At 60.6% G+C, this 25,939-nt stretch overlaps 1 protein-coding gene across 6 annotated transcripts; it reads left to right on the plus strand.

Moving 5' to 3' along the window:
• The first annotated feature begins 4,464 nt into the window (after window positions 1-4,464).
• Window positions 4,465-25,939, plus strand: RAB3IL1 (RAB3A interacting protein like 1). Of its 6 annotated transcripts, none has more exons than XM_046644853.1 (11): window positions 4,465-4,695; window positions 15,959-16,211; window positions 16,641-16,736; window positions 16,827-16,904; window positions 17,532-17,750; window positions 19,277-19,405; window positions 19,502-19,614; window positions 19,901-19,924; window positions 21,026-21,158; window positions 23,764-23,830; window positions 24,857-25,939. In XM_046644853.1, exons 1-11 carry the CDS (start codon window positions 4,544-4,546, stop codon window positions 24,937-24,939), a joined length of 1,347 nt encoding a protein of 448 aa, XP_046500809.1. In that variant the 5' UTR covers window positions 4,465-4,543; the 3' UTR covers window positions 24,940-25,939. The 6 variants fall into 6 exon arrangements, with proteins under 6 accessions (XP_046500809.1, XP_046500810.1, XP_046500811.1 ...); XM_046644854.1 differs by having other exon boundaries at window positions 21,059-21,158; window positions 24,857-25,938; XM_046644856.1 differs by lacking the exon at window positions 4,465-4,695 and adding an exon at window positions 7,229-7,428 and having other exon boundaries at window positions 24,857-25,938.

The raw sequence follows: 25,939 nt of genomic DNA on the forward strand, positions 1-25,939 counted from the left end.
GTGTCACTCTCTGCTCAAAAATGTTTAACTGTCTCCTTGGAGTCTCGAGAATAAAGTCCAAACTCTTTAACTTGCCCTCCAAGGCTCTCAAGATTCCTCCCGAGCCTGCCCATCTAGTCCTTTTACCGTTCCAGCCAGAGTGAAGGGTGTACTTCTCTCGGTGTGCCCCACCCCCCAGCCTCTGTTCCTGATGGTCCCTTTGCAAAGAACGCCTGTCCTCCATTTCTGTGTATTTAAATCCTGCTTATCCTTCAAGCCTCCTTTCTCCAAAAACCCTCACCTTACCCTTCTCCTGAGAGGACGAATGGTGGAGGGATAAGACCAAGGTTTTGGAGTCCTATAAACCTGTATTAAAATCCCACTTCCCTCACTTGCTCGCTGTCGCCAAATCCTTGAATGTTTCCGAGTGTCAGTTCTTTCATCTTTAAAATGGGAGCAGAAGGCAATGAAGGAAGCCATCGGGTGATTTGGAGGGCGAGCTAAGTCTGATGTCGAATGTAAAGATGCTAGCAAATTCTCCGCCTCACCCCGATTCTGCCATTTTGGAAGGGAGTCACAAGCTGTCCCTCCAGTCATATCTGTCCTTGGAGGTGTGGCTGGCTCTTGAATTCCATTAGGTTGGCTGCACTTTCCTGCTCAGGAGCTGGGAGTAGCAGGCAAACAGGTTCTACTTGGAGAAATCCCCCCAGGCACCATGGTGGGACTCCCATACCCACCTGGGCCCAAGGGAATTCCCTCCTTCCTTCCTTCACGTGAGCTTCCAATGGTTTCATTACTGGGAAATATTTAAGGCCCCAAAGGGGTCCACTGGCACCCGCCGCCCCTCGCCATCAGCACCCACAGTATGATGAGTCAAGTACAGCAAGGTTAATCCTGCCCATTTTAACATGAATCAGCTGAGGCTCAAACTACCTTGCGAATGGTTGGGTTGGAACTTGTGTGTCTTCTCAGTCTCACTCAGGGGCTCCGGGAGGCCTGGGCCACGGCGGTGGGGAACCCAGGGGAGCCCCAGCCCCAGGGTAGGCAATGGCGCAGGACTCCTGGCTCCGTGGCCCTCCACCCCTTGTCCACAAGGGGGTTAATGCGACTGCCTTGGAGGCTAGTGGGGAACTCAGTGTCTGTGTATTTTCTTTGTGACCCCAGAGTACTACGCTTGAGTAGGTTATTTTGCTTGTGTCTTTGGGGGAAGAGCAAGGACGAGGATTCGATTCACTGGCTGGGGTACGTGTGTGTCTCGGGGGCTGGGAGGGAGGGTGGGGGCAGCTTGGACAGTGAGAGGAGCAAGCTTAGGCTCAGGAGTCTGGGTTCCAGCCCAGCTCTACGCCTGGCATGCTGCAAGCACCTGTCCAGCTCTACACCCACCTGGGGCGAGCGCCTGCCCCCTCTGGACCCCAATTGTCCTATCTGTAAAATGGGAGTGGGGGTAGATGAGCTGATCTCTATCTTAGAATCTCAGCGCGCTCAACATGCTGGCCCTTCCCCAAGCCCAGACTGTCCCCAGGGCCTGACTTCACCAGTTCGCCCCACCAAATCTCTGACACCATTCTGCAGCCTCGGCCCTCCACCCAGTCCTTCCCTGTGGCCTGGGCCTGACTCTGGCTCCCACCGCGCTGGGGCTGGGTGGACAGTGGTCTTGGTCAGGGCTGGGTGGGGGGCCTCCAGGCCCACGTCTGACCTCTGGAGCCTCTTCCACTCCTCTCCAGCATCCTGTCCTCCCTCCCTCTGGAAATCTGAGCTTCGGCATCTAGGGAGGACTCTGGCTGCAAAACATCTCATCCAGTTGTCCAAACACTGCGCACAGCTGGCGGAGGGAGGGGCAGCCCAGCCGCTTTCTGGGAGCCCTGGGGCTGTTGTTTCCTTGGAAATGGTGGAGTCCTCACAGCCTCTCCACCCCCACCAGCCCTGGCTGCCCCAAGGAGATTCGCTTGGCTGAGAGGATAAGGGAAGAGCTCCCCAACACACACACCCCCCAGAGGGCTTGCCCTGAGCCTCCCTCTGGGAGTCCCCAGCCCTGGTGGGGAAGATCCAGGTCTGCTGGGCCAGGTGCGCACGCCTGCCAGTCGGGAGGCGGCTGGGCAGCGCCCCGGCCGCCTTGTGAGCCTCCCCTGTGACCGGGCTCAGTGTGGTGGTGATGGAGGAAGGGCGGGCAGGATGACTCTGAGATAGCAAGCCCTGGGGGGGTGACTTGGGGCAGCAGGTCTTACTGGCAAGCAGTCCCAGACCCAGCTGCCCCTTGGCTCTGACTCACCAGTGACCCTGGATGAGTGTCCCGGCCTCGGTTTCCTCATCCACAACAGGACGGTGCTGGACCTCTTCTGGCTCTGATTTTTCTAAGTGACCGCCAAGCACAAGGTCCTCGCAGCTCCCCTGCAGTCCCACCTGTGCCTAAATGTCCAGAAAGTAGCCAATCTTTCTATACAGCCCTCAGAGTGACTCTGACTCCCCCCACGCCCCCCCCCCCCCCCCCCCCGCCAGGGGCCTGGCGGAGGCTTGGCAGGGAGGGACCATTTCCACACACTTTGTCACCAGCCAGGCTGAGCACCTTGCCCTCCCGCCACGTGGGGGTGATGGAGAGACCCTCCTTTCACACATCCTGTTTTCCATTAATTGTTTCCAGGTGGGCCCAGAGGTTGCCCTGCAGAGGAAGGTGGCGGCACAGGAGAATTTAGCAGGGGGACCAGTGAGGAGCAAAAACAGGAAGGGGTTGGGAGCAGGCCATGGAAAATTCGCTGCCAGGAAGGGGAGGCCAGCATCTGGTTTGCATTAGGCTGAGAGAGCCTGCAGCCCAAGCCCGAGCGGGAGATATTGTTATCCGGGGCGTGACTGCTAGTCAGGAACTGGCAGCTTCTCCCTAGCGGGAACTCAGAGGCCGACAGGAAAGAAGAGGGAAGGCAAGGGAGAAGGGAACAGGAAACTGTCTTTCATCCTCCACTGCGGCAGACACTTCACTAATGTTTCCTCCTTGGTGTTCATAACTTCACAGGGGAGAATTGTTCCCATTTTATAGATGGGGGAACCGAGTCCCAGAGAGGTTAAGTGACTTGCCTAAGGTCACACAGCCAGGGAATGGCAGAACTAGGATTAGAAGTCAGGGCAAATGTGGGGCCGGCCTGGTGGCACAGCAGTTAAGTTCGCACGTTCTGCTTCTCAGCAGCCCAGGGTTCGCCGGTTTGGATCCTGGGTGCGGACATGGCTCTGCTTGGCAAAAGCCATGCTGTGGTAGATGTCCCACGTATAAAGTAGAGGAAGGTGGGCATGGATGTTAGCTCAGGGCCAGTCTTCCTCAGCAAAAAAAAAGGAGGATTGGCAGTAGTTAGCTCAGGGCTAATCTTCCTCAAAAAAAAAAAAAAAAAAGAAGTCAGGGCAAATGAGTCAGAGTGGAACATTCAAACCATCCCATGGATGGATTGAGGCTACCATGTGCCAGGGAGGGGGCATCAAGGATTCAGTGATAAGCGTGGGCCAGCCTCTGTCCCTCAGTCCTTGTAGCAGAGTCCAACGGTGCCACAGGGCACTCATCATGACACAAGGCAGACTATGTGTCTGAAGGCTGCAGCCCAATGCCTGCAGAGGAAGAAAGCAATTCACAGAGGAAGGCTTCCTGGAGGAGGCATATGAGTAAAGAGAAATTTATTGGCTGGGTTGGGATGGGGTGGAGGCTGCAGAGAGAAGGGATGGTGTGTGAAAAGGAGGATATAGGGCATGTCTGAGCAATAGCAGCTGGCCTGGTGTGCCTTAGAGGGTGAGAGTCCATTCTATACTTGGGGAAACTGAGGCACAAAGGGGCTAACATGGCCAAAGGTTTATGGTCTGGAAGTGGGGTTGAATCTAGCCTGTCTGACTCCAGGCCTGTTTTTCTAACTGCCACACTAAGTGGTCCCTTTTTGTTGGTGGTTAAAAAGTTTTAAGGGTGGTGGGCCAGCCCAGTGGTGTAGTGGTTAAGTTCACACACTCCGCTTCGGTGGCCTGGGGTTCACAGGTTCAGATCCCAGGCATGGACCTACATACCACTCATCAAGCCATGCTGTGGCTGCACCCTACATACAAAATAGGGCAAGATTGGCACAAATATTAACTCAGGGCCAATCTTCCTCACCAAAAAAAAAAAGTTTTGAAGGGATTTTGAGGCCAGGGACTGGGGGAGAGATGAGGGTCCTTATCCAGGCCCCACAGCCAGCTAGTGGAAGGCCAGGGCCGCACAGGCTCTTTCTGACTCGCCAAGCTGGGCGGGGAGGGGACAGGCGGCCCCGTCTGCGGGCCGAGTGGAAGGCCCCCACCTCCCCTCGAGGAGTCTCACCTTCCGTGGCCCGGAGCCCAGGAAGGAGGGCCCCAGCGTCTGCTGCTGCCCGATGAGCCACAGGAGTTAATAATTATGGGGTTTAAGGAGATAGAGGCCTTTCTGGGAGGCGCCTCCCTCCCCGGCCAGCCGCTGCTCCACAGAGATAGCAAAGGTTAGTGTGAGGCTCGGCCGGGTGGGGAGAAGGTTCCTGCCACCTGCCCGCCTGGCAGTCTCCAGAGGGACCCTCGGTCTGGCCCTCCAGGCATGGACGCCCCTGAGAAGCCCAGCTGGTGCCCTGCCCGAGCAACATGCCCTGTGTTCCTGGCAATGAGCTCGGGGACTGTCTGCGATGCCCCAACAGGTCTGGGCCTTGCACTTGAGGGGAACTTGAGAGAGGAGCCCTGGGACACAGAGAGGTGAGCTGGTGCCCCGGGACGTGGAGGGGAGGGGGCAATCTTGCCACCCTGCAGGGGCGTTGGGGGAGTGGGTGAGAAGCCAGACTCCTGACAGGGGCCTGACATGGAATGCTGAGGAATTTCTGGAACCTCCTACAAGGTCAGTGCCACAGGGGTGGCCCTGATTGTCCAACTTGGTGGTTGTACGGATGTAGAGTCAGTCAGGCTCAGAGAGGGCAAGACACTCATCCTGGGTCACACAGTGAACTCAGAACAGACCTAAGTCCAGAATGAGGGTCTGGGTGATGCCAACTGGCAGACTCCTGTTCCTCATCTACCTCCTGCCAAGGGTCTGTGGGCAAGGCTGCCAGGCGGGGATGGGGCTGGCAAGGGGAGTACCAGGTAGCTTTGGGGACGGCAGTGGCTTGGGGGCAGAGTACACACGTTTGATCTCTCCCTCCTCGCCTGCCAGCCAGGCACCTAATAGGTGCCCCTTATTGTCTGACTGTACGTGGCTGCAGCTTCCAGGGAGCCCTCTGGTTTCTGGGCTCTCTTTTCATAAAACTGGTGTAAGGGATCTCAGCCCCACCACCCCTCGCTGTGTGACATCGGGCAGCTTCCTTAACTTCTCTGAGCCCATCCTTTTCAGCTGAGGAACAGCGCTCTCCAGGCTGGGGGAGGAGCTGGTGAGGTCTGGGAGTCCAAGGGAACCGGATGCACAGAGACAGGATAGTTTTGGTGAGTTACTGGGGTGTCAGTGCTCCCAGAGTGGGAGCCCGCATTTGTCCTTCGAGGCCTCGCTCACAGGCCTCCACAGCCACCAGCCCTCCCATACCGAGGACTCTTCTTCTGGGGCCACAGCCCTGGGCTGCCACCCCCTCCACCCCTTATCTCCCACCAGTCTGGGTTACCACGACGTGGGCCAGTCCTTATCTCCGGCCCAGGCTTGTGAAGTCTTGGAGGGTAAGGGCCCTGTCCTGAGCACCTTTGGCGTCATCTCCCCCGTCTCCTAAATAGTGAATAGGGCAAGGGCCAAGAAGACAGCAGTTGCTCAACATTTGTTTGGTGAACGATTCACGTCAACAAACACACGATGACATGTGCTTTGGGCCAGACCCTGGGCTGGGCTGGGGTGGGTGGAGAAACAGCGGCAAGAAGGAGCTGGTCCGTGCCCTTGGGAAACCACGGTCGAGGAGACAACTGCCCTGCAGAGTGAAGGGCATGGGAGATCTGCGTGGAATGATTCTGGAAAGTCAGAAGGGATGTCATGGAGGGCTGCCCAAGTTGTTCACTGCACAAGGTGCCAGCCAAGAAAGCAAGTGAACAAGGGATAAAATCCAGCCTGCCCTCCACTCACCAAGTCCTGTGCCTTGGTGTAGGCTGTGCCCACCTAGGAAAGGAGTACTATTTTCTATTTTTAACAAAGACACCATTGACTTAGCAAGGTGAGCCCAGGGCAAGCAGTAGTCATGGAAGTGGAGGTCCTTAGGAATATGTCCCCCATCCCCATCTCCCCACCATGCTGGAGCCCCAGGAGGACAGAGCCTGGGTCTGTGCAGTTTCCCTTTGAGTCCCCAGCCCTTGAATGGCCCATAGTGTGTACTCAGGAGGGGTGGTTGAAGGAATGAATGAAAGAATGAAATACGTGTCCCCAAATGAAGACCTGACAAACTCAAGCGTGGGGACCCTGCTGTGTGGGCCTGGAAGAGTAGTGCCAGGAGTTCTGGTAGCATCTGGAAGGGAGGTACCTCCTCCCAGCCTCCTGGGCTTCCTTGAGACACGCAGGGTGGGAGCCGTGGTCCCTGGCAGGAGAGAAGAGGGGTTATGTTCTCACTGGATCCAGATCCAGGCTGAAGTTGAGGCCGATAGTCAGGGCTCAGGATAGGGGACAGAGGGACTGAGGGACTGGATGGCCACTGGTCTGGGATTCAGGGAAAGGTTTTGTAGAGGCTGTGGGACAGACAGGTGTGTGTAGGGGGGGTGCATTTCCCCAGAGAGCAGACGGTGGGCAAGGGAGGGATGGGGGTGGGGGGAGGGGGTCAGAGCAAGAGGGAGGCCCCTGTGGGGAGAGGCTGGGGCTGGAGACGTGGCCCAAAGGTGGGTCCTCCCTCGAGATAAGCACTCAGAGAGTAGGACAAAGAACACTTGTTTTGGGGTCTGTCCCCCTTCCCAGCAGGCAGGATGCTGTGCAGGGAAAGGCACAGAGTAGGCCGCCCAGAGAAGGAGTGATGGCCGGGGAGCTGGGAGAGGGGGTGGGAGGGTGTCTTCGGGCCTTAAGGGACAACCCGTTAAGAATCAGGGAGCCGAAAGCCCGGGAGCAGCTGCAGATTCCTGAGCGGGGCGGCCCGGGGCGGGCGCTGCGCTGGTGGGGCGGCGGGTGACGCCGGCCGCTGGATGCTGCGGAGGCGGCTCCTCCCCGCTCCGGCCGTCGCACCGTCCCGGCCCGAGCGGCCCGAGTCCCCGGGAGCGCGCGCGAGCTCGCAGCGCCGGCCGCCGGGGGGGCGGGGCCGGGCACGTGTCCTCGGGCCACCCCCTCGGGCACGTGACCCGCTCAGGGCAGGGTCGCCGCGGGGCTGCGGGCCGGGGCGCCAGCGGGAGCCGCACAGACGGGCTGCGGGCAGGACAGACAGGCTGCAGGCAGGCCGGCTGGCCCGGGGCGGAGTCGGCGGCGGGCACGGGGGCCACGCGGGGACATCGCGGCGGCGGCGCGGCGGAGCGACGCCCGGGCGCCCCCGGCGCCGGGATGTGGAGCGGGTAGGTGCGCGCGCTCGCGGCTCGGCGCCGGCCCGGGCCGCCGCTACCCCCGGGGCTGGAGGCTGGCGGGTCCCTGCAGGGCGCGCGCCCCGCCCCGGGAGGCGCTCTCCGTCCCCAGCCCGGCCCGCGGCTGCGGAGCGCGCGCTAGCACGAGGACAGGCGAGCCCCCTCGCCACCGGAGATGGAAGGACACTCCGCGGGGAGGGGTCAGGGGGTGTCTCCAGGGGTGGGCGGCAGAGCGTCCCGAAGGGACAGCGCCAACTCCCCCTAGCTCATCTGGAGTGCAAGTGAGATGGGGCGGGGGGCGGCGGTGGGGGACAAGCCAGAGTAAGTCTGGGGTCCGCACCTAGAGGAGGGCCCCCCAGGCTGGGCGAACCTTGGAAAGCAGTGCAATTGAGAAAGAGGGGCTGAGTCTCTGCCAAGGAAGCTAGCAAACTGATGGACCTCTCTGGGGCTCCTGGAGCCCACCGGGCTCGGAGTGTGGGATGGGACCCCCGTGCAGGCAGGACTCTGGCCCCGGGACCCACATCTGTTTATTGGCTTTCAGGGGAGGTCCCAATCCCTGGCTGACCTGGTGTGCCCTGTCTGTGTAGAAAGGTCGTGTTCTTCTCATGGAGCTGAGCAGACACTTCCTCGTCGCCATGGCCTGGAAAGACCTGGGGAGATGCGGCCAGAGTGGGGATGGGTTGCATTCCTGTGCAGAACTGGGCCAGATGGGTGGTCCCAGGACAAGGCCCCTTCCCAGCCCCAGCTGGGGAGGGAGGGAAGGGCTGCAGAGTTTTCTGATACGGGCTGAATCCGCTTGATGCCAGGGCACCTAGCAAGGCTTGAGCTGAGATGCTAGGGGAGGAATGGGGAAACTCGTCCCCAGCAGGGGCTGCTGAGAGAATGGACTCCTGGGAGGGGTGAGGTGTGGAGAGACCCGAGACTTAGAGAGAGAGCTGAAGCAACGTGTATATGCTTTGGAATGGAGCCCCTGGGGAAGGCGACTGAGTTTAGGGAGAAAGCGGTTGAGGTGGGTTGGTGGTCCCTGGAGGGGTTAGGGCAGGCCTGCTGGGGGCGGCCGGGGGGGGGGGGGGGGGGGGGGGGTAGCTGTGTTTGAGTAGCAGCCTGGTCTGGAGGAAGCTTGTGCCCCCTTGTGATGGATGCACCCAGGCAAAACACAGCCACCAAGTTGCTGTGTGATCTTGAGAGTACGGCCTCACTTCTCTGGGCCTCTAGGTAAAATGAGCAGATTATGGGGTGGCGAGTAATCCAGGCCCCTTCCCTGGAGACATCCAGGCCAGGGCCAGACAGACATCCACCAGTAGGTGGATGCTCTCTTTAAGGACAGAGTCAACAAGACTCAAGGTCCTGGAGAAGATCCCCAGTCCAGCCTCCCTGCCATATTCCCAGAACCCTTCTGGATGAACCAGGCTGACCCCCACGTGATGCTCAGTCTGGCTCACTTCTTTTATGTACCTTTGGATCCCCCAGGGCCTAGCCAGGGGCAGAGCCTCCTAACTGAGGATGGACAGCCTGAGGGCAGAATGAGGAGTTGGGCGCCAGGGCAGTCAGAGGCAGAGTTTTGGGGTTCCCTTGAGCACTGCCTCTGTAGGGACCCCTCACTTGAACATCGGCAGCAGGGATTGAAGGACCAGGGGCCAAGCTGCCCGCACCCACTGGGGGCCTGGTGTCCGAGGAGCTCACCCAGACCCCAGCAGCAGCGGGGAGGGACCCTGCTGGGGGTCACACTTGCCCAGGTCACTGACTGAGCTGCTTGTGCTTGTGGCCCCAGTAGCTCATGATAACTCTGGGCGGGTGGATACTCGGGACCCTTCTTCCTAGACTAGGAGGAATCTGGGATTAGGACTCGCTGACCCTGGCCAAAGCACTGATGTCTCTGGGGCCTGGTGACCTCAGCTCTAAGATGAACTGAGATCTCTCTCTTGGGCGACGGCGCTGTTCATGGCCAGGTCCTGGTGCCAGTTCGCCCCTTGGCCCTCGACCCAGGGCTGCTCCCCCGGGGTGGATGGCAGGGGCAGAACCCTGCAGGAGCTTGGGTGGACCCTCTTCCTTGGGACTCCTTGAGTGTGGGCCCTGAACTCTCAACCCAGAGGCAGCTTCCTCCAAACCGGCTGCTCCCCTCCCCATCCCTCGCAGTTTCCCATGTCCGTAGTCTTGGGTGTCACGCCAGCTCCGAGGTGATGGGGCAAGGACGACATCTTGGGTACTTCTGCAGCTAACACAGAGCTGGGTGCTTGAGACTTGGTTGGTAGAGGCCAGAGTTTGGGTTCTGGACTAGTCTCCTGCCGCTGGGTGGCCACATGATGTGCGTGCAGCCCCTCAGCCTCAGTTTACCCCTCTGACAGATGGTGCTAATCCTGCTTATCTCTAGGGAGGGCCAGGCTCTGATGGACTGAGGTGAGGCCACTCCAACCTCCCAGGGATGGGAGACTGTCTTTGTGACAGGCAGGATGCTGGGGAGCTTCAGGGCTGCAGGTGGGCTGTGTGATCTTGAGCAAGTCACTTAACTGCTCTGGGCTTCGGCTCCCCTACGGGGCTTGGATCTGCAAGGCCTAAGTCACAGAGGACTACAGGCTCTGAGATGTCGTCTGAAGTATGGCCTGGGGGCTCTAGGCAGGTGGGCCTCCTCCTTGGGAAGGAGTTGGGCAACCCTCACTGTCCCCTCCTCCTGTAAGCCCTCCTTGATCTACCTACCTACCCTTCCCCCTCAGCAGGTGGGGATGTCTTTCCTGCTGTTCTGTAATCAGCACACCTGTGCGCAGGGCTCAGCCTCTCCTTAGAGTCTTGTTTGTCCTAGACCGCCCCCGTGTCTGCACAGGATTTGTGCCCAACAAATGCTTGTGCCCAAAACAGGTCCGGGAGGGGGATCAAAATGAATTAGAATGTGATGAGAAGGGGGCTCAGTGGTGCCAGACGCTAGAATCTGTGCGACCCTGCGGATCCGATGGATCAGGGCTAGCGGGGTCCCTGGCACGTGATAGGTGCTCACTATCTATGTGTTGGGTGTTTGAGGTCGTGGGGTCAAGATTCTGCTAGGACTAAAGAGGCGGCTAGGAGGCACCTGCTGTGTGTCCTGCCCCACAGGAGCACAGAGTGAGCTCCCTCACGCTCCCAGTGGAGACGCAGGCTGGATTCCGTCCTCAGGGCTGGGCTGGGCCGGGCTGGCAGGCCTGGGGCTGTGGTGGGGAGAGGCTTGGCCGACCCACCTGCTTCAGGTGTTCTGACATCCCTGCTTACCGTCCCGAGGCTCTTCCTGACCTTTGCCTGCTCTTGCTCCAAGTCCTCCCACAAGGCACCGCTCCGCCCCCCCCCCCCCACCTGCCTCCCCCTTCCTGGAGTGGTCCAGGCCCTCCCTCTCCCACCCCCGGGGTCCCGCGCCGCCCGCCTCCCTGGCATTCTTCTGTTCCCGTGGATGACGTATATGACACCTCCTCTTCTGGAGCCCTCCCTGCAACGCCTGGGATGGCTCCTCCTCAGATGTCCGGGCTGGCTCTCTGGCTCTCCGTCCTCTGTCGTTCATCCCCTCATCCAGGCTCACGCTGTGGCTGTTCCCTCTGGCCCGGTGCCTCCCCTCAGCCGCCTACAGGACGTGCCACTTCCCAAACGCCTCAGCCGCCCCCCTTCCCCTTCCTGAAAGACCCCCTCCCAGTTCCTCATGTCCATGCCCGGTACAATTGTCTTCACTCACCTTTTCCTTGGTTTTTACTTATTTTGGTTAATTTACTGTAATTTTTATTTCTGTCCCCCTATTCAGCCCCTGATCCTCCAGCGATCCTCTAGTCAGGTCAGTTAGCTCTGTGTGTCCCTTCTGCATGTCCCCTCCCATCCCCAGGCCTGCCTCGCTTGGACAGCAGTCTTGGGTGGAACCCCTCCGCCACCACTGCCACTGGAGCGGGCGCTGTCGCAAACTTCCTCAAACCCCGTCTGCATCCTGCCTCACTTCTCTGAAACCACCATTCATCCTCTTTCCTCCCGTCAGGACTTTTCTGGGTGACGGGTCACTGGGCGCTCTGGTGCCTGGCCTCTGGGTTCACTTCCCACCCTGTCACTGTGTGTTCCGGCCAGGTCGCCATCCCTCTCTGAACCTCAGGTGCCTCATCGTTCAAACGGGGCTGGGGAGAACATCTCCCTGCAGTGGCACCCAGGGGTTCACGCAGGATGACATCTGTGGACACGTGGAGTGGTGGGCTGACATGGCTGGGGGTGGGAGCTCAGGCATCCGACATACTTGTGTGTTTTGAGCTGAAGACGTGGCCCCTTTCTGTAGGCTGAGCCTGGCTGGGCTTGCAGACCGGTCAGGGAGCCAAGATGTGAAACCTTTCCTGGGACCCCCTTGGCTGCTGGACATAAGTCACTTGGCTGTCAGCCTCAGTGCCCTCAGGGCTGATGGACTGCCCATGCATGGGGGAGCGTGGTCCTGAATCGGACCCTGTGCTTGGTGCTGTCTCAGAACTGGACCTTGGGTTGGGATTCCTGCAGACCAGACCAGCTGCAGCCTCCTTGGAGCTGAGCCTATTGGCCCAGGGAGAGGGTGAGGGGTCCCAGGGTGCCCTCCTGGCCCTCCCCTTCCCCCTTCAGAGCTTCCCTCGCTGGCTCTGGCTCTGCTTTTTCATGAACCCGTTATGCCCATTAGCATGGGGGTCTTTAACTAAAGAGGTGACCTGGGGGAGAGACGGAGGGGCAGAAAGACCTCCTGGCAGGCTGGTCAGGCCAGGGCTGGGAAGGAGCACACAGGACCCTCGTTGGGCCCTTCTGGCCCCAGAAGTGACCTCTGGACACTGGCTCAGTGGGGGTTGCTGGGTGACTGGGTTTCATAGGATCCAACAGTGCTCATTCTCATTTTGCCCTTTTTTGTGGATGGGGACAAAAGCCCTGCTAGCCTCCGAGGGCCGGCCTAGGGGGTTGGGGATTGCCTCGTTCCCCCCACCCTTGTGTGTTTCCTGGGGAAGTGACCCAGCGGGGCCTTTCCTGTGTGAACCGCCTGCCGAGCTCTAGGCGGAGGAGCCGGCTTCAGGATGGGGGGTGCTGGCTGCCCCGTCTCCCCCTGACCTTGACTCCTCCCATCTCCTGCCCCTGAGCAGACCCCTTCCCCGTGGCCCCTGCAGCGTATCCTGGATGCTGGACTCTGTTTCTGCAGGGAATAGGGACTGGGAAGGTTTGAGCAGAGGCCATGGACCTGGACTTGGGACGGGGGGAGTGCCTAGCACAGAAGCACTTAAGTGGTAAGCTGTGTTCATCCAAGGAGTGAGTCCCCCATCGCCCCAGGCGTTCATCCCCAGGTTCTCGGGCCTCTGGCCTGGGGGTTCTGAAGTGTGCGGATAATAGGGGATTATGGCTTGGACTGGACCCCGGGGTCTGGGATCCTGCCTTCCTCTGAAATTTCTGACTCGCCGGAGCTGGCCTCACAGCCGGGAAGTGTGAGGCGAGTGTCTGCAGGCTGGAGGTCCCCCCATTACAGGGCGGGCCCTTCTTTTCTCCTGCTCCTACACCCCTGGCCTAGGTGTTGGGCAGTTAGGGACTACGGGAGGTGGGGGTCCTGCTTTTCCCATGCTTTCTGCCCTTAGGATTTTCCCAGTGGGCTTTTCCAACCGGGAGGAGGGGGGGACATCACCAAGACTCTGTCCCAGGCCTCCAAGAGCCACTCTTTTCTCTGGTTGCAAAATACAGACCCATCCCCACAACCCAGTAGTGGGCTGAAGTGAGAGCCTGTTGGGAAAATGATGGGGGACTGTCCAGCCACACCCCCAGCCCGTGCCCTTGGACCAGCTGGAGAGTGAGAGTCTTTCCCTGTGGCCAGAGGCCCAGACCACACCGGTGGATGAAGCTCGGTCCTTGCTGGAGGGGCTGACGGCCTTTTTCTCCTACGCAGGGGGCGTGGGCGATGGCGGGGTGGTCCTGGCAGAGGGAAACGCACCCGGGCTGAGTGTGTGAACCCTGGGCCCCTGCCCTGTGCCCTATGCTGTCCCTGTGGGTCCCCTCCCACCCTTGGCCTCCAGTTCTTGCTCATTCTATTGAAGTGAGCAGCCCCCAAGGTGGGGTCTGCTGCCCCCGCCAAGACTGAGTGACCATGGCCATCCTCTCTCGCCCGAGGAAGTGGGGCTGGGACCCAGGTCTCCAAACTGCCAGCGGGGACATCTCCCTGGGGCCTGTGGTTTCAGCTGTGGGACCCAGAGCCTGGGCAGGCGCGGCAGGGGTGTCTGCCAGGTGTGGCCGCAGACTGCACGCTCTTTGCTCGGTGCTGTCTGTGGTGACCTCTTCATTTGAGTCTCAGCGCACCTCCTGCAGGTCATTACCCCCATCGCACGGGTGGGGAAGCAGGTTCAGAGAATCTCCCCAACAGTCCCAGGGGCTCGCGTGGACCCCAGGCCAGAGCCTGGCGTGGACCCCGGGCTTGCCCCACTCTGGCCCCCGCTGTCAGCCGCAGCTCCCCGGGCCTGGCTCTCCCTCCTGGGAGGCGGTTTCTGGGCCTGAGCAGAGGCTGGGCAGCCAGTTTGGGCCAGTATTGGATCAGATTTCCTTGTTACAGCCAAGGAGGAGCTTCCTGCAGCACCCCAGGCCTCACAGCCCTGGATCCCCAGGCAGATGCACCAGCGCCACCACTCACACCTTCACCCACTGGGGAGTTTTGGGCTTGGGCTGAAGACCGCCCATCCCACCACTGCCTCCCACCAGCTGTGAGACCCTGGGCAAGTTCCGTCAACCCTCTAAGACTCTGTCCCCCATTTGTAGAATGGGGACAACACCATGAGTGCTGTTCAGAGTTTTAAATGAGAACACGGGCAGGGGCCGGCCTGATGGCGCAGCAGTTAAGTTCGCACATTCCACTTGGGGGCCCGGGGTTCACCAGTTCAGATCCCAGGTGCAAACCGGTACACTGCTTATCAAGCCGTGCTGTGGCAGGCATCCCACAGATGCGGATGTTAGCTCAGGGCCAATCTTCCTCAGGAAAAAGAGGAGGATTGGCAGCAGATGTTAGCTCAAGGCTAATCTTCCTCAAAAAAAATAAATAAATAACACGGGCAGAGCAGCCTGTACAGTGTCTGGCACTGTGCGAGTTCCCTGGGTGCAGACCCCAGCTCAGGGCTGCCAGAGGACGGCCACAGTCCCTCAAGCGTCAGGGACTCCCCTTGCCAACAAGACCCGCCCCCGGTCCCCAAACAAGGGTGTTGGGAAAGATCCCCGTGTGGCATGAACACAGTTGATAGAGTGAAGGATGTGTGTTGCCACTTTATTCCTCAAAGCCCCATATCCCTGCCAGGCGGGACCCAGCCTGACGAGTCTCAAGGCCACTTTCTGGGCCAGTTCCAAAGCAGAGGGCGGGCTGGGCTGAGTGGCTGGACGGGGCCGTGTGAAGGTTTCGGAATGGGCTCATTGCTAGGGTCCCTGGGTGTCCAGTCCCTTTGTGTTGCCTGGGGGAAACTGAGGCTCAGGGACTACTTGGAGAGCATCCCAGGGTCCAGAGGACAGGGAGAAGGGGCTGGTTCCCAGCCTTGCCTCGCCCTTTTCCTGCGGGAATCCTGAATCCCACGACCCTCCTGGGCCTTGTCTTTCCTCCCTCCCATGTGGGCCCCTCTGAGCCCCCTCCCCTCCACTTCCCCACTGTTATCAGTGGCCCAGCCCAGCCCCCCACCCTCAGGCCAGCCACTGCAGCTCAGAAGCTGCTGGCTCAGGAGCCACTGGCTTTTGCTGAGTGAGCGAGTCCAGAGGTGCTGTCTTGGCACAAACCACCGCTGGCCGAGCCTTCTCCCTCCCTCCCTCCTCAGGGTCTGCTGCGAAGGGGTGGGTGTAGATGGGGGCGGGGGGTGAGGGCAGAGGCTGGTGCCCCCCCCCCCCCAACTGCCTCTAGGGTCTTCAACTTCAGGGAGAGAAGGGTCCTGAGGCCCAGAGAGGGAGTGTTTGCCTGAGGTCACAAGGCAGATCAGCAGAGAGCTGGACTGCTCCCCACAAGGTCCAGGGGGCAGGAAGTGGCACTGCCTTGCCTGAGCTCTTTGCGGAATCTTCCTGCCTCAGCCCTGCCTGGGTTCTTCCTCTCTGGTCTGCTCTAAAGGGTGTAAATTTGCATTAACAATAGCGACCAAAGCAGTTTCCACTTAAGGGCCTCCTGTGTGCCAAGGTTTTATGCGCAACTCTGATCCATTCAGTGACCCTTGAGGGGGCAGCCACTGGGATTGTCCCCACCTTATAGAAGTAGAAACTTAGATTCTCAACACTGATGCATTTACAGACATCTGTTGGACAGACACTGACTCCCACTGTGTGCTGACCACCTACTGTGTGCCAAGCACAGGCCTAGGCCCTGGGCTGGAAGGGGTGGCGGACAAAGATGAATGAGTCCTGTCCTTGCCTCCAAGAGACCTCATGCTTGGTCATCTTGCCCTTGTGACAACCCAGTGATAGCCTTACTGCTAGTGTCCCTATTTTACAGATGAGGAGACTGAGGCCCAGAGTGGCAGGTGCATTCCCTGGTGTCGGTCCCTGGGCTCAGGTCCAGGACCACCCCCCATATCTGCTGTTTGCCTCGCAGCCAGCCTCACCTGGATGAGGGCCACCCGCCGCCCCTGGAAGCTGCCCCGGTCTCCTGGAAGAGTGTGGGCCCCTGCAAAAGCCTCAGGGAGCCCCCAGGAGGCCTGGCCGAGGCCTCTGTAGGGGAGGAGGCCCCGGGGGAGGAGGACCCCGCAGCCGCCCAGCTGGACGTGTTGCGCCTGCGCAGCTCTTCCATGGAGATCCGCGAGAAGGGCTCGGAGTTCCTGAAGGAGGAGCTGCACAAAGCCCAGAAGGTGGGGATCTGAGGGCGGGGAGGGGGCTTCGGGGACCAGGGGCCCACCTGGGAGAGCTGTGGCTTCTCGCCCATGGCCCGGAGATAGCATGCACCTCTCAAGGCCAACTGCATGTCAGGCCCGTGCTGGGCATGCGGCAAGTACAAAGACTGGTTCCTGTGACTTGTAAATGACTTTAGAAGTCTTGACATCTCTGAAAATCTGTTCCAACCCCTGTGGACTGATAGTCGGGGTTTCAGCCTCGTGCTGTGAGCTAAATAGAAAACGCATCATACAGCATGGGGCAGCAGAGGAAGCAAGCTCGGGGTCCAGAGGCCCCCGGAAGAGGGCCTGAGGAATGGAGCCTGGTCCATGGGTCTGGTCCCACCAGGACTGGCCAGGCCTGGGGGCCCCCGTGGGGTTGACAGCCATCCACCTTGTGCCCCCCAGGAGCTGAAGCTGAAGGACGAGGAATGCGAGCGGCTGTCCAAGGTGCGGGAGCAGCTGGAACAGGAGCTGGAGGAGCTGACGGCCAGCCTGTTCGAGGTACCAGGGCATGTGGGGCAGGCTGGGGAGTGGGTCTGCTGGCCATCCATCAGCTCCTCACCCCGCATGCGGACTCTGCTGTCTTCCCAGGAGGCCCACAAGATGGTGCGAGAAGCCAACATGAAGCAGGCGGCATCAGAAAAGCAGCTGAAGGAGGCACGGGGCAAGGTGAGGGTCCCGCCGCCCAGACCCTTGAGGACCGGCCTTCACTACCCAGTCGGACCCTCGCAGGGCCTGGTGGGGCCAGCAGGGATGGGTGAACTGAGGCCTAGAAGGTGGCGCAGAGGTGTCCGAGATGACACAGCTGAAACGCGGCCCACTGGGGTGTGAGCCAGGCTCCCTGGGGCTCCGGCAGTGTGTCCATGGCACCACAGAGACCTTTCTGGGCCTTTCAGGGGCTGGGAGGATCCTGTGGTAATTGTCACTTCTTTTCCCTCCTCCCATGTCCCCCTTACAAAGCAGAGACCTCAGTCAGGCCATGGCAGCCTGGGCAAATGGGTTCCCCTCTTGGGGCTCATTTGCCCAGCTCCTGGGGGCCCCTCATTGGGAGGCCCAGCCAGCTCCCAGACACAAGCATCTAACAGAGTCCTGGCTTACAGCGTGACCTCAGGCGGGCCATGTCACCGCTCTGAGCCTCAGTTTCCTTCTCTGTAAAATGGGCATCTCAGTCCCCACAGAGGCTCTTCCAAGGGTAACAGGTGAGGTTAGGTGCTAGTGGCTGCTGGGGGGCACACTGTCCCAGGCTAGGGTGGTATCAACCCCGGGCTAAGGTTGACGCCCATCTCATCCCACCAGATCGACATGCTGCAGGCAGAGGTGACAGCCTTGAAGACACTAGTCATCACGTCCACACCAGCCTCTCCCAACCGGGAGCTCCACCCACAGCTCCTGAGCCCCACCAAGGCCGGGCCCCGCAAGGGCCACTTGCGTCACAAGAGCACCAGCAGCACCCTCTGCCCCACCGTGTGCCCCACTGCGGGACACACCCTCCCTCCAGACAAAGAGGGCAAAGAGGTGAGGGGCAGCCAGCGGGCGGTGGACACAGGAGCAGGAGACGGTGCCCACTGTCAGCCGGGCAGTGGGTCCCTGTGGGGATCTGGCCTAGTCCCTGGCTCTGTGACCTGGAGCCTGTCCTGCCCTCTCTGGGCCTCTGTGTCCTCTGGCTGTGAGCAGTGGGTAGGTTCCCTGTGACATGAGGTTGGTTTGGCCTTCAGCCTCTGTTGTGTACAATCTGGGAGGCCTGATAACCCCCTCCACGCCCCTCCAAGCAGTAAGGGCTATCCTCTGCACCTGAGGCTGGCCTTGGGCCTGAGGGCCTGCCCTTGGGCGGTCTGCCACCTGAAGAGGCCACACTACTGGGCCTCTGGGGAGAGACCACCTGGGCCCTGTGCACCCACAGGCCTGAGGCCAGGACCACCTTGTGACACCCTGGACTGAGAGTCCTCAGTGCCCTTTGGTTGTGGTACCAAGATGAACAGGGCCTTTGGGGGGGCTGCCTCCCTCTCCCATCAGCTGGGTACAGGGGTACTTGGTCTGGGCTGGACAATGGGCCATGATGTCCTTGGCTGTAGGTCCTTGGGCAAGTGAGCTCCCCTGTCAGCGCCTCTGTGTCCTCACTCCCTCCTGGGGCAATGGGAGGAACTGAGTCACGGATGTCAGGAGCTCAGCTTAGGGATGCCTCCAGCGAACGCCCACGATGGCTGTAGTGGGATTCAGCTTCCTGGGGTCTCGGACGCCAAGGCAGCCCTCAGCCCCATCCTGCCTGATGTCTCCAGAACTTCTGGGGAGGAGCCGCAGGCCCGGCCTCTTGACCGCCTTCTGAGCTCTGAGCTTCCGACTGGACACTAACATCTCCTTCCTCCTGTCTGTCTCTCTGCACCTGTCTATCTGTCTGTCTGCCCCCGCCCCGGCCCTCCTGCCCAGCCCGGGCTGCCCCCCCTCCTCTCCCTGCTCCTCTGTGTGGTCCCCAGCAAGGCAGTTCACCTCACCTACGAGCCAGCCTGGCAGCTCCTGCCCGGGGAGCTGCCCGTGGCCCCCACCTCCGCTACCTGTCTCTCCTTTTCCCGGCAGGTAAAGGCCCCAGAGAGGGGCCACCCCCTTGGCCCCGTCCCAGCCTCACTCACTCTGCATGCGCCCCAGGACGGCCTTCGAGGGGCCTCTCTGGAGGGGGCAGCCTGTGTGTGTTCCCTCCTGCGTGTGCTGCATGTACTTGGGGCTACCTGTGGGTACCTGCGGGGTCACTCTTTTCCTCCTCAAGAAGGTGGTGAGGGTCTTCAGGACAAGACCCTGGACCCAAGACTGTAATCTTATAGTGCCAGCAAACTGAAAACACCCCTAGAAATGAGTTCTGAGTTCTTTGGTGCAGAGCGACTCAGCTCCCCTGCACGGCCACTGGGGACAGACCTGCTGGCATGCTGGGGCCTGCCCTGCACCCTCCCTGGCTCCCCACCTCCTTCGGCTCCGCCCGTTCCGCCCGTCTCCGCTGTGCTGGCCCCCAGTGCGCCTCCTGACTGCCCTACCCGGCTCGCCCTCCCCCGCAGGTGGACACAGTCCTGTTTGCAGAGTTCCAGGCCTGGAGGGAATCGCCCACCCTCGACAAGACCTGCCCCTTCCTGGAAAGGGTGTACCGGGAGGACGTGGGTCCCTGTCTGGACTTCACCATGCAGGAGGTGAGGGAAGGCAGAGGGTGGCCAGCCAGGGGCCCAGCCCCTCCCCCGGAGGCCAGCCCCTCACCACGCCCCCACTGCTGCCCTGGTCTGCCGCAGCTCTCGGTGCTGGTCCGGGCCGCCGTGGAGGACAACACGCTCACCATCGAGCCCGTGGCTTCGCAGACACTGCCCGCCATGAAGGTGGCCGCAGTCGAGTGTGGCAGCACCAAGTAAGCTTGGCGCCCTTCACCCCTGCCTGCCCACTTGGGAAAGCCCCACCTGGCCTTGGGCTCTGCCGAGGGGGTAGCCAGGGAAGACCGAGCCTCAGGGTCCTGGGGTGGTCCTCGAGGGTGGGCAGTGGCTGTGGCAAGAGAAGGACACTGGCTGCCCCCATGAAGGGCAGGGAGGCATCTTTGGCGGAAATTCCCAGGCTCTCCAGGGAGTCCGGGAGCTGAGGCCTCCCTCCTCCTGGCTGGTCTGACCCATATCCCTCCCCTCTCCCCGTCTCTCCCACAGTGGGTTCCGGGCCCCGATTGACACGTAAGTGATGTTAGTGGCTGGCTCTGCCTTCTGCTAATAAATAAGCCACCAGCTCTGGCATCTTATCCTTCCTGCTTCTCAGCTGGCATTGTGCAGGGCTAGCAGTGGAAGAAAACAGTCAGCATGGAGCAAGAGGCAGAGAGTAGGGAGCACTTCCCCTCTGCGGCCCTGGGTCTGGCCAGCAAGGGAGGCCCCGTGGCAGAAGCTTTGTCACGAGGAGGGCATTTGAGCCAGTTTTTGAAGGATGAATAGCAGTTAGCCAAGTAGGGAAGGGCCTTCCAGGCAGAAGGAACAGAATGAGTGAAGGAATGAGAGGGGTATGAATGGAAATGCCACTGGATTGGTGGGCAGAGCAGTGGGGTGGGTAGGGGGAGGGGGCTGAGGCCACAGAGGGTTTTTGGGGTCAGAAGAGAGTGCCTCAAATGAAGTTTGAGCTTTAACCTGCTAGGCCAGCATTTCACAAATCATCAATAGATGTTTGCTGAAAAAAGGTCCGATGAGAGTCCCAGTGAACCTGGAGGCAGCAAAGGCTCTGATAGGTCCTGCAGCCAAGGAACCTATTGAACCCGCCTTGACTCAGGATTCTCCATACCTCTTTCCTGGCCATAGGAGAGCAGTGGGGAAAGCTGGTGGGGTAGATGTGGGATTTTGGAGGAGCCCCTGGCTATAAGAAGAAGGGAAGAGACAAGGCGGAGGGCTGGTGGGAGGGAGCTGAGGGGATCCAGGCCCTGCTGGCATGACCTAGCCTGGGGACTTGGTGACCCAGTGGAGGAGAGAGTGGACTCTCACTGAGTTGAGGGGAGGGATGACTGGGTCTGAGGCCCCCAGTAAAGTTGGGGGGCATTTTTAGGGGCTGCAGCAGGTAGAGCTTTGGCACACCTGGTGAAGGGTCTAGGGGTGGGCTCCAGCTTGGTTTCAGGGTCTGTCCCAGGGACTTCTGGGGCTGCCTGCTGGGTGGCCTGGCCCCAGGCTCCTTGGGAAGCTGGGGCGGTGGGGGAGAGGATGCCAGGCCCCGCCCTCGTGTCTGTTGGCCTCCCCTCCCTCTGTGCATCCTCCTGGCTGTTGCATCTTCCCTGCATGAGCTGGGTGGGCGGGCCCCAGCCGGCCCCCATGGCCCCCTCTGCTTTCTCCTAGCACCTGTGCCCTGAGTGGGCTGGCCCGCGCCTGTCGCCACCGAATCCGGCTCGGGGACTCTGAGGGCCACTACTACATCTCGCCGTCCTCCCGGGCCAGGGTGAGTCATCCAGTGGGAGGTCACTTGGCTCCTTAGGGGCTCCCTGGGCTGGGACTCTGGGCCCCAGGCCTCAGAGCACAACCTCGGTCTACTGAGCAGGGCTCGGGCTTGGAGAGATGCAGAGACTGACTCGGGCCACACAGCCAAGCCAGGTGTATTAGTTTGCTCTTGCTGCTTAACAAATTACCACTAACCTAGTGACTTAAAACAACACCCATTTACTTGCTCACAGTCTCCCTGGGCCAGGAGTCCGGGCGCAGCTTAGCTGGGTCCTCTGCTCGGGGTCTCCTGGGCTGCAGACAAGGTGTCAGCCAGCTGCGTCTTTTTTAGAGATGGGGTCCTCTTCTGAGCTCACGTGGCTGTCAGCAGAATTCAGTTGCTTGTGGTTGCAGGACTGAGGTAACTGTTTTCTTGCTTGCCAAAACATAATCATGAGAGTGACACCCATCACCTCTGTCCTAATCAAGGAAGCCACACCAGAGTTCAGGTTAAAGTTCCAGAGTCCTGGGGCTCGTCGGGTGGTGCAGCGGTTAAGTTTGCACATTCCACTTCTCGGCGGCCCGGGGTTCACTGGTTCAGATTCCGGGTGCAGACATGGCACCACTTGGCAAGCCATGCTGTGGTAGGCGTCCCACATATAAAGTGGAGGAAGATGGGCATGGATGTTAGCTCAGGGCCAGTCTTCCTCAGCAAAAAGAGGAGGACTGGCAGTAGTTAGCTCAGGGCTAATCTTCCTCAAAAAAAAAAAAGTTCCAGGGTCCTGACTCCCAGCTCAGGCTCTGGCCCCAGGCTTTTGAGAAGGTTCTGAGGCACGTCTGTCACACAATGAATGCGTGACACCCTCAAAAGAATCCCAGCTTCTGCCCTCACCTGCTGGGTGACCCCGGCTGCATCAGGGGATCTCACTGAGCTGGGGGTTAAGGGTGGGGTGGGCCCCGTTCCTCTGTCGCCTCATAGACTGAGAAGAGGATTTTAAGGAACAAAAGAGGACGTGTTTGGAAAACCCTAAGGCTTGGTGTGGACGGGCCCTTCCTCCTCCCCTTGGCCTACTGGAGGCTCCTCATGGGAACTGAAGTGGACGGCGGTCCCATCGTCGGGCAGCAGGCTGAACGGCGAGGGCAGCTGGTCTGGCCCTGACAGCTTCCGCAGGGCATCCGAGAGTGTCGTCCTGTGCTGCCCCCAGCATCGAGCTGGGCTCCAAAGGGAGTCTGAGCCTTAGAAAGGAAAGGGTGTGCCTGGGCTGCTCAGCCTAGAGCTGGGGTCTCCCCACTCTGAATCCAGTCTCTTTTCACTCCAGAGCCTTGTTCAGTGGCCACAGGTCCCCTCTGCTCTTTCCGATCCCAACTAGGGCTCAACAGAAAGCTCCATGCCAGACATTTCCGTGTGTAGCAAAATTACATCTAGGACCTTGATTCTTCCAGGCCTGCGTGTCTGCTGTGTGGGGCGGAGCCAGGATGGGAGATGAGATGAGAAGCATGTTAAATTTTAGGATGTGGTCCCCACCCTGAAGAGGCCAAGGGAGGTGGCGTCCATAGAGCGAAGAGAGTTCTGTCCCCAAAGCTCAGCCCTGGGGAGGGAGCCCCGCTGTTCCCTGCCACTCCCTGCTCACCAGCCCCCCATGGGGCCCACTGGTCACTGGGCAACACCACGACCTGACGCTCGAGCTTCTCCTGCCCCAGCCTCTGTCCCGCCAGCCACAGCCCCTCCTCAGGCCTCCCAGGTAGCCCTCCAGCCACACCCGGTTAGTCTCTGACCTGGCCATTCTCTCTCACCACCCCCCGCCTGCACCCACTTTGTCCTCCTGGCAAGGGCTCCTGTATGGAAGTCTGAAGGCCCAGCAGGAGCATCACCCCCTCCCTGCAGCTTCCTCCACTCCCCAACCTGGGGGCCCCCACACACTGGACACCCACCCCACCCCTCCTCCGAGAGCACTGGACATTCACTGGGGGCTGTCGTGGGCACAGCTGCCAGCCACAGGGAGATGGGACCCCAGCCTGGGGAAGGGACCTGGGCGGGCATGAGCAGCCCCCTCTTCATAGTATGAGAGTCTTCATAGCAGGACCCAGTTGTGAGCCAGCTCGGGGACCCCAGGGCCCAGCACAGGGCCTGGCATGGTGCAGACCTCAGGCCAGGTTGTGGCCTTCAGCCACGGGGACCTAGGGCAGCCAGGTGGGCAGGTTCTGATCCCCTCGCCTTTCCTGGCATTACAGACAGCAACCGGCTAAGGCCTGGCCATCGTGCCTCCAGCGTCCAGAGCAGCAGGCCCCTGGGGTGAATGTGGATTCCAGGGCCAACTGCCTGGTTTCATCTTCCAGCTAGGCCACTTACTAGTTCCGTGACCTCCCCAGTTGTCAGGGGGCTTCCTTCTTGGAGCCTCCGTTTTCGCCACGCGTAAAATGAGAATGCTGAGCATGCCTGCCTCGCTGGAAATGGTACTCTATTCAATGTCAGCCGACACTTTTTTTATTAGGAGTCGCCTACGGCTGTCGTTAATTATCACTTTAGAGCCCAGCCCCTTTGGACTCAGGGAGCGTTATCTGGCCCGGATGGGACGCGGGGCTTCCCGCTCCGGTCTCTGATCGCACGCTCCCCCTCGTGCCCGCAGATCACGGCGGTGTGCAACTTCTTCACCTACATCCGCTACATCCAGCAGGGCCTGGTGCGGCAGGACGGTGAGCGCCCCCTGGTGGCCGGCGGGGGGGTGGGCGGGGGCTGCGGGCACGAGGGGGGGGGGGGGGGGTGGGGTGGTGCCCGGGCGGGGGCGGGCCAGCGGCTGCCGGGCCCACCGCGCGCTTTGCTGCCCCCATCCGGGAGCGGATTCTGCCAGCGGGGAGGTGGCAGGGTAGCAAGGGGCTGTGAGCCTCCTGGGGCTGCGTTCGCTGGAGAGATGAGCCGCAGAAAGAGCCTCCGGGGCTCGCCTCCCCAGGGAATCTAGGCTGCCGCCTGCTGCGTCCCTGGGTCTGCCGCTTTCTCCCACCCAGAAACTTCTCCAGCCACCTGTCCCACCCCCCCCCCCCCCCCCCCGCCCGGGGGCCTGTAGGGGCAGCGTTGCTGTTACTGGCCTGGCATTCGAGGCCCTGCACGATGGGGTCTGCTCTGTGAATCTCCTCTCCTCCCGGTGTGGCCTCACAGTCACTTGACAGGCTCACTGCCTCCCACTACACCCGCCCACTGCACACTGGCCCTTTTACCCCCATTATGCAACCTAGCTTCTGGCTCCCTTTGTTCCCCAATGAGTGTTCTTCCAAACCAGTTTGGAGTCTGAGCCTCTTCTCCCCGGCTTGGGGGTCATTTCCCCCTGGAAGGCCAGGGGGTGGGCCCTGAGGGGCTGCCTCCCCCGACCAGGTACTTGGGCTGATGCTGTGGCCCCGCCCACTGCTCAGGGTCGCTGTGAGACCCCAGCGAGATGGGGTTGGAAAGCATTTGTAGCCTGTCAGACAAGTGGCAGTGTGCACATGGCTGTCTGTGTCTCGCTCTGGGGGCAGCTGTCACCTCCTCCAGTGCAGTGCACATCTTTCAAAGGTGTTCAGCACTCGACAGTTTGCAAGCCCTCAGAGAAAAGCCTCAGAGAGAGCCAGCTACTGACAGGTCATCCATCCTGGGGGACTGGGAGCCCAAAGCCAGGAAAGGGGGCCAGGCCATCTGCCCCAGGTGAGCCTGAGCTGTCACTGAGCTGTCCACCCTCTCTCTGTCTGCAGCGGAGCCGATGTTCTGGGAGATCATGAGGCTGCGGAAGGAGATGTCATTGGCCAAGCTCGGCTTCTTCCCCCAGGAGGCCTAGGCCATGGCCCCGATCTGGAGGGGGCTCTGAGCCGGATCCACCACCTGCCCAGGGCGGACGGACAGACAGACAGACAGCAAGACAGGGTCCTGGAGCCAGAACTGAGCCAGAAGCTGAACAGAGGGACAAATGGCCAGGCCATGGAGGCAGCACTGAGCCAGCACCAAATGTCCATCCCGGGACAGACAGGATCTCATGAGGTGACCCTCCTTTGCCCCAGTGGTACTACAGCCACCAGGAAACTTTTAAGAAAACACCAAAGACCAAGGAGCTTGGAGCGTCCTCAGGGGCTCGGCCCTTGGGAGGGGAAACTGGGACAGCCAGCACCCTGCCCCAGTGCCTGGAGCTGTTGCCTGCAGGTGCCTTGTTGCTGCCTAGTCCTCAGAAAGGGACCGTCCTGGGTTACTGGATCTGCAGGGTATCCACCACCTTAGTTCCTAAGTCCTCGGCCCCCAGCACCCCCTTGTGGCCGTCCTTCACCCTGTTGCCAGGTGGCCTTCCCATGGGACTGCCCCAGTGGGCCTTGGGTCCCAGGTGCCCACAGGGCAAGCGGGCTAGTGGGGGCTGGCCGGGCCTCCAGGGCTGTCTTCCACTCCCCGCTGGATCTGCTTGAGAACAGCGCCCCTCCTGCTGCCCTCCCTCTTGACCTCCTCTCCCCCCTCTGAGCCCTGTGCTCCAGGAGGCCCTGCCCCCCACTCCCCTCACCGCTGGAAGGATTGGGACACTTTTCTCACAAAGCCAGACACAGACAGGGCCTCAGGATGCCCATGCCTGTTTTCAGGCCATTCAGACAATGGGGCTGAGGTCGCTAAGGTCACCGAGCCCTGAGTGCAGAACCGGGGTGGGGCGGGCAGGACCTGGGCCCCTCCTCACCCCTCACAGCCCCCCCCAGGACCGGGGTCCAACCTGGACACATCCCTCACCACGTCCTGATTTCCTCCTTTGAATGGAATGTAATGCGATCTCTATTTAATAAAGGAAGGCTTTGTTGGGAGAGGCT

This window comes from Equus quagga, chromosome 17, assembly GCF_021613505.1.
Source record: "Equus quagga isolate Etosha38 chromosome 17, UCLA_HA_Equagga_1.0, whole genome shotgun sequence".
NCBI classification, from domain to species: domain Eukaryota; kingdom Metazoa; phylum Chordata; class Mammalia; order Perissodactyla; family Equidae; genus Equus; species Equus quagga.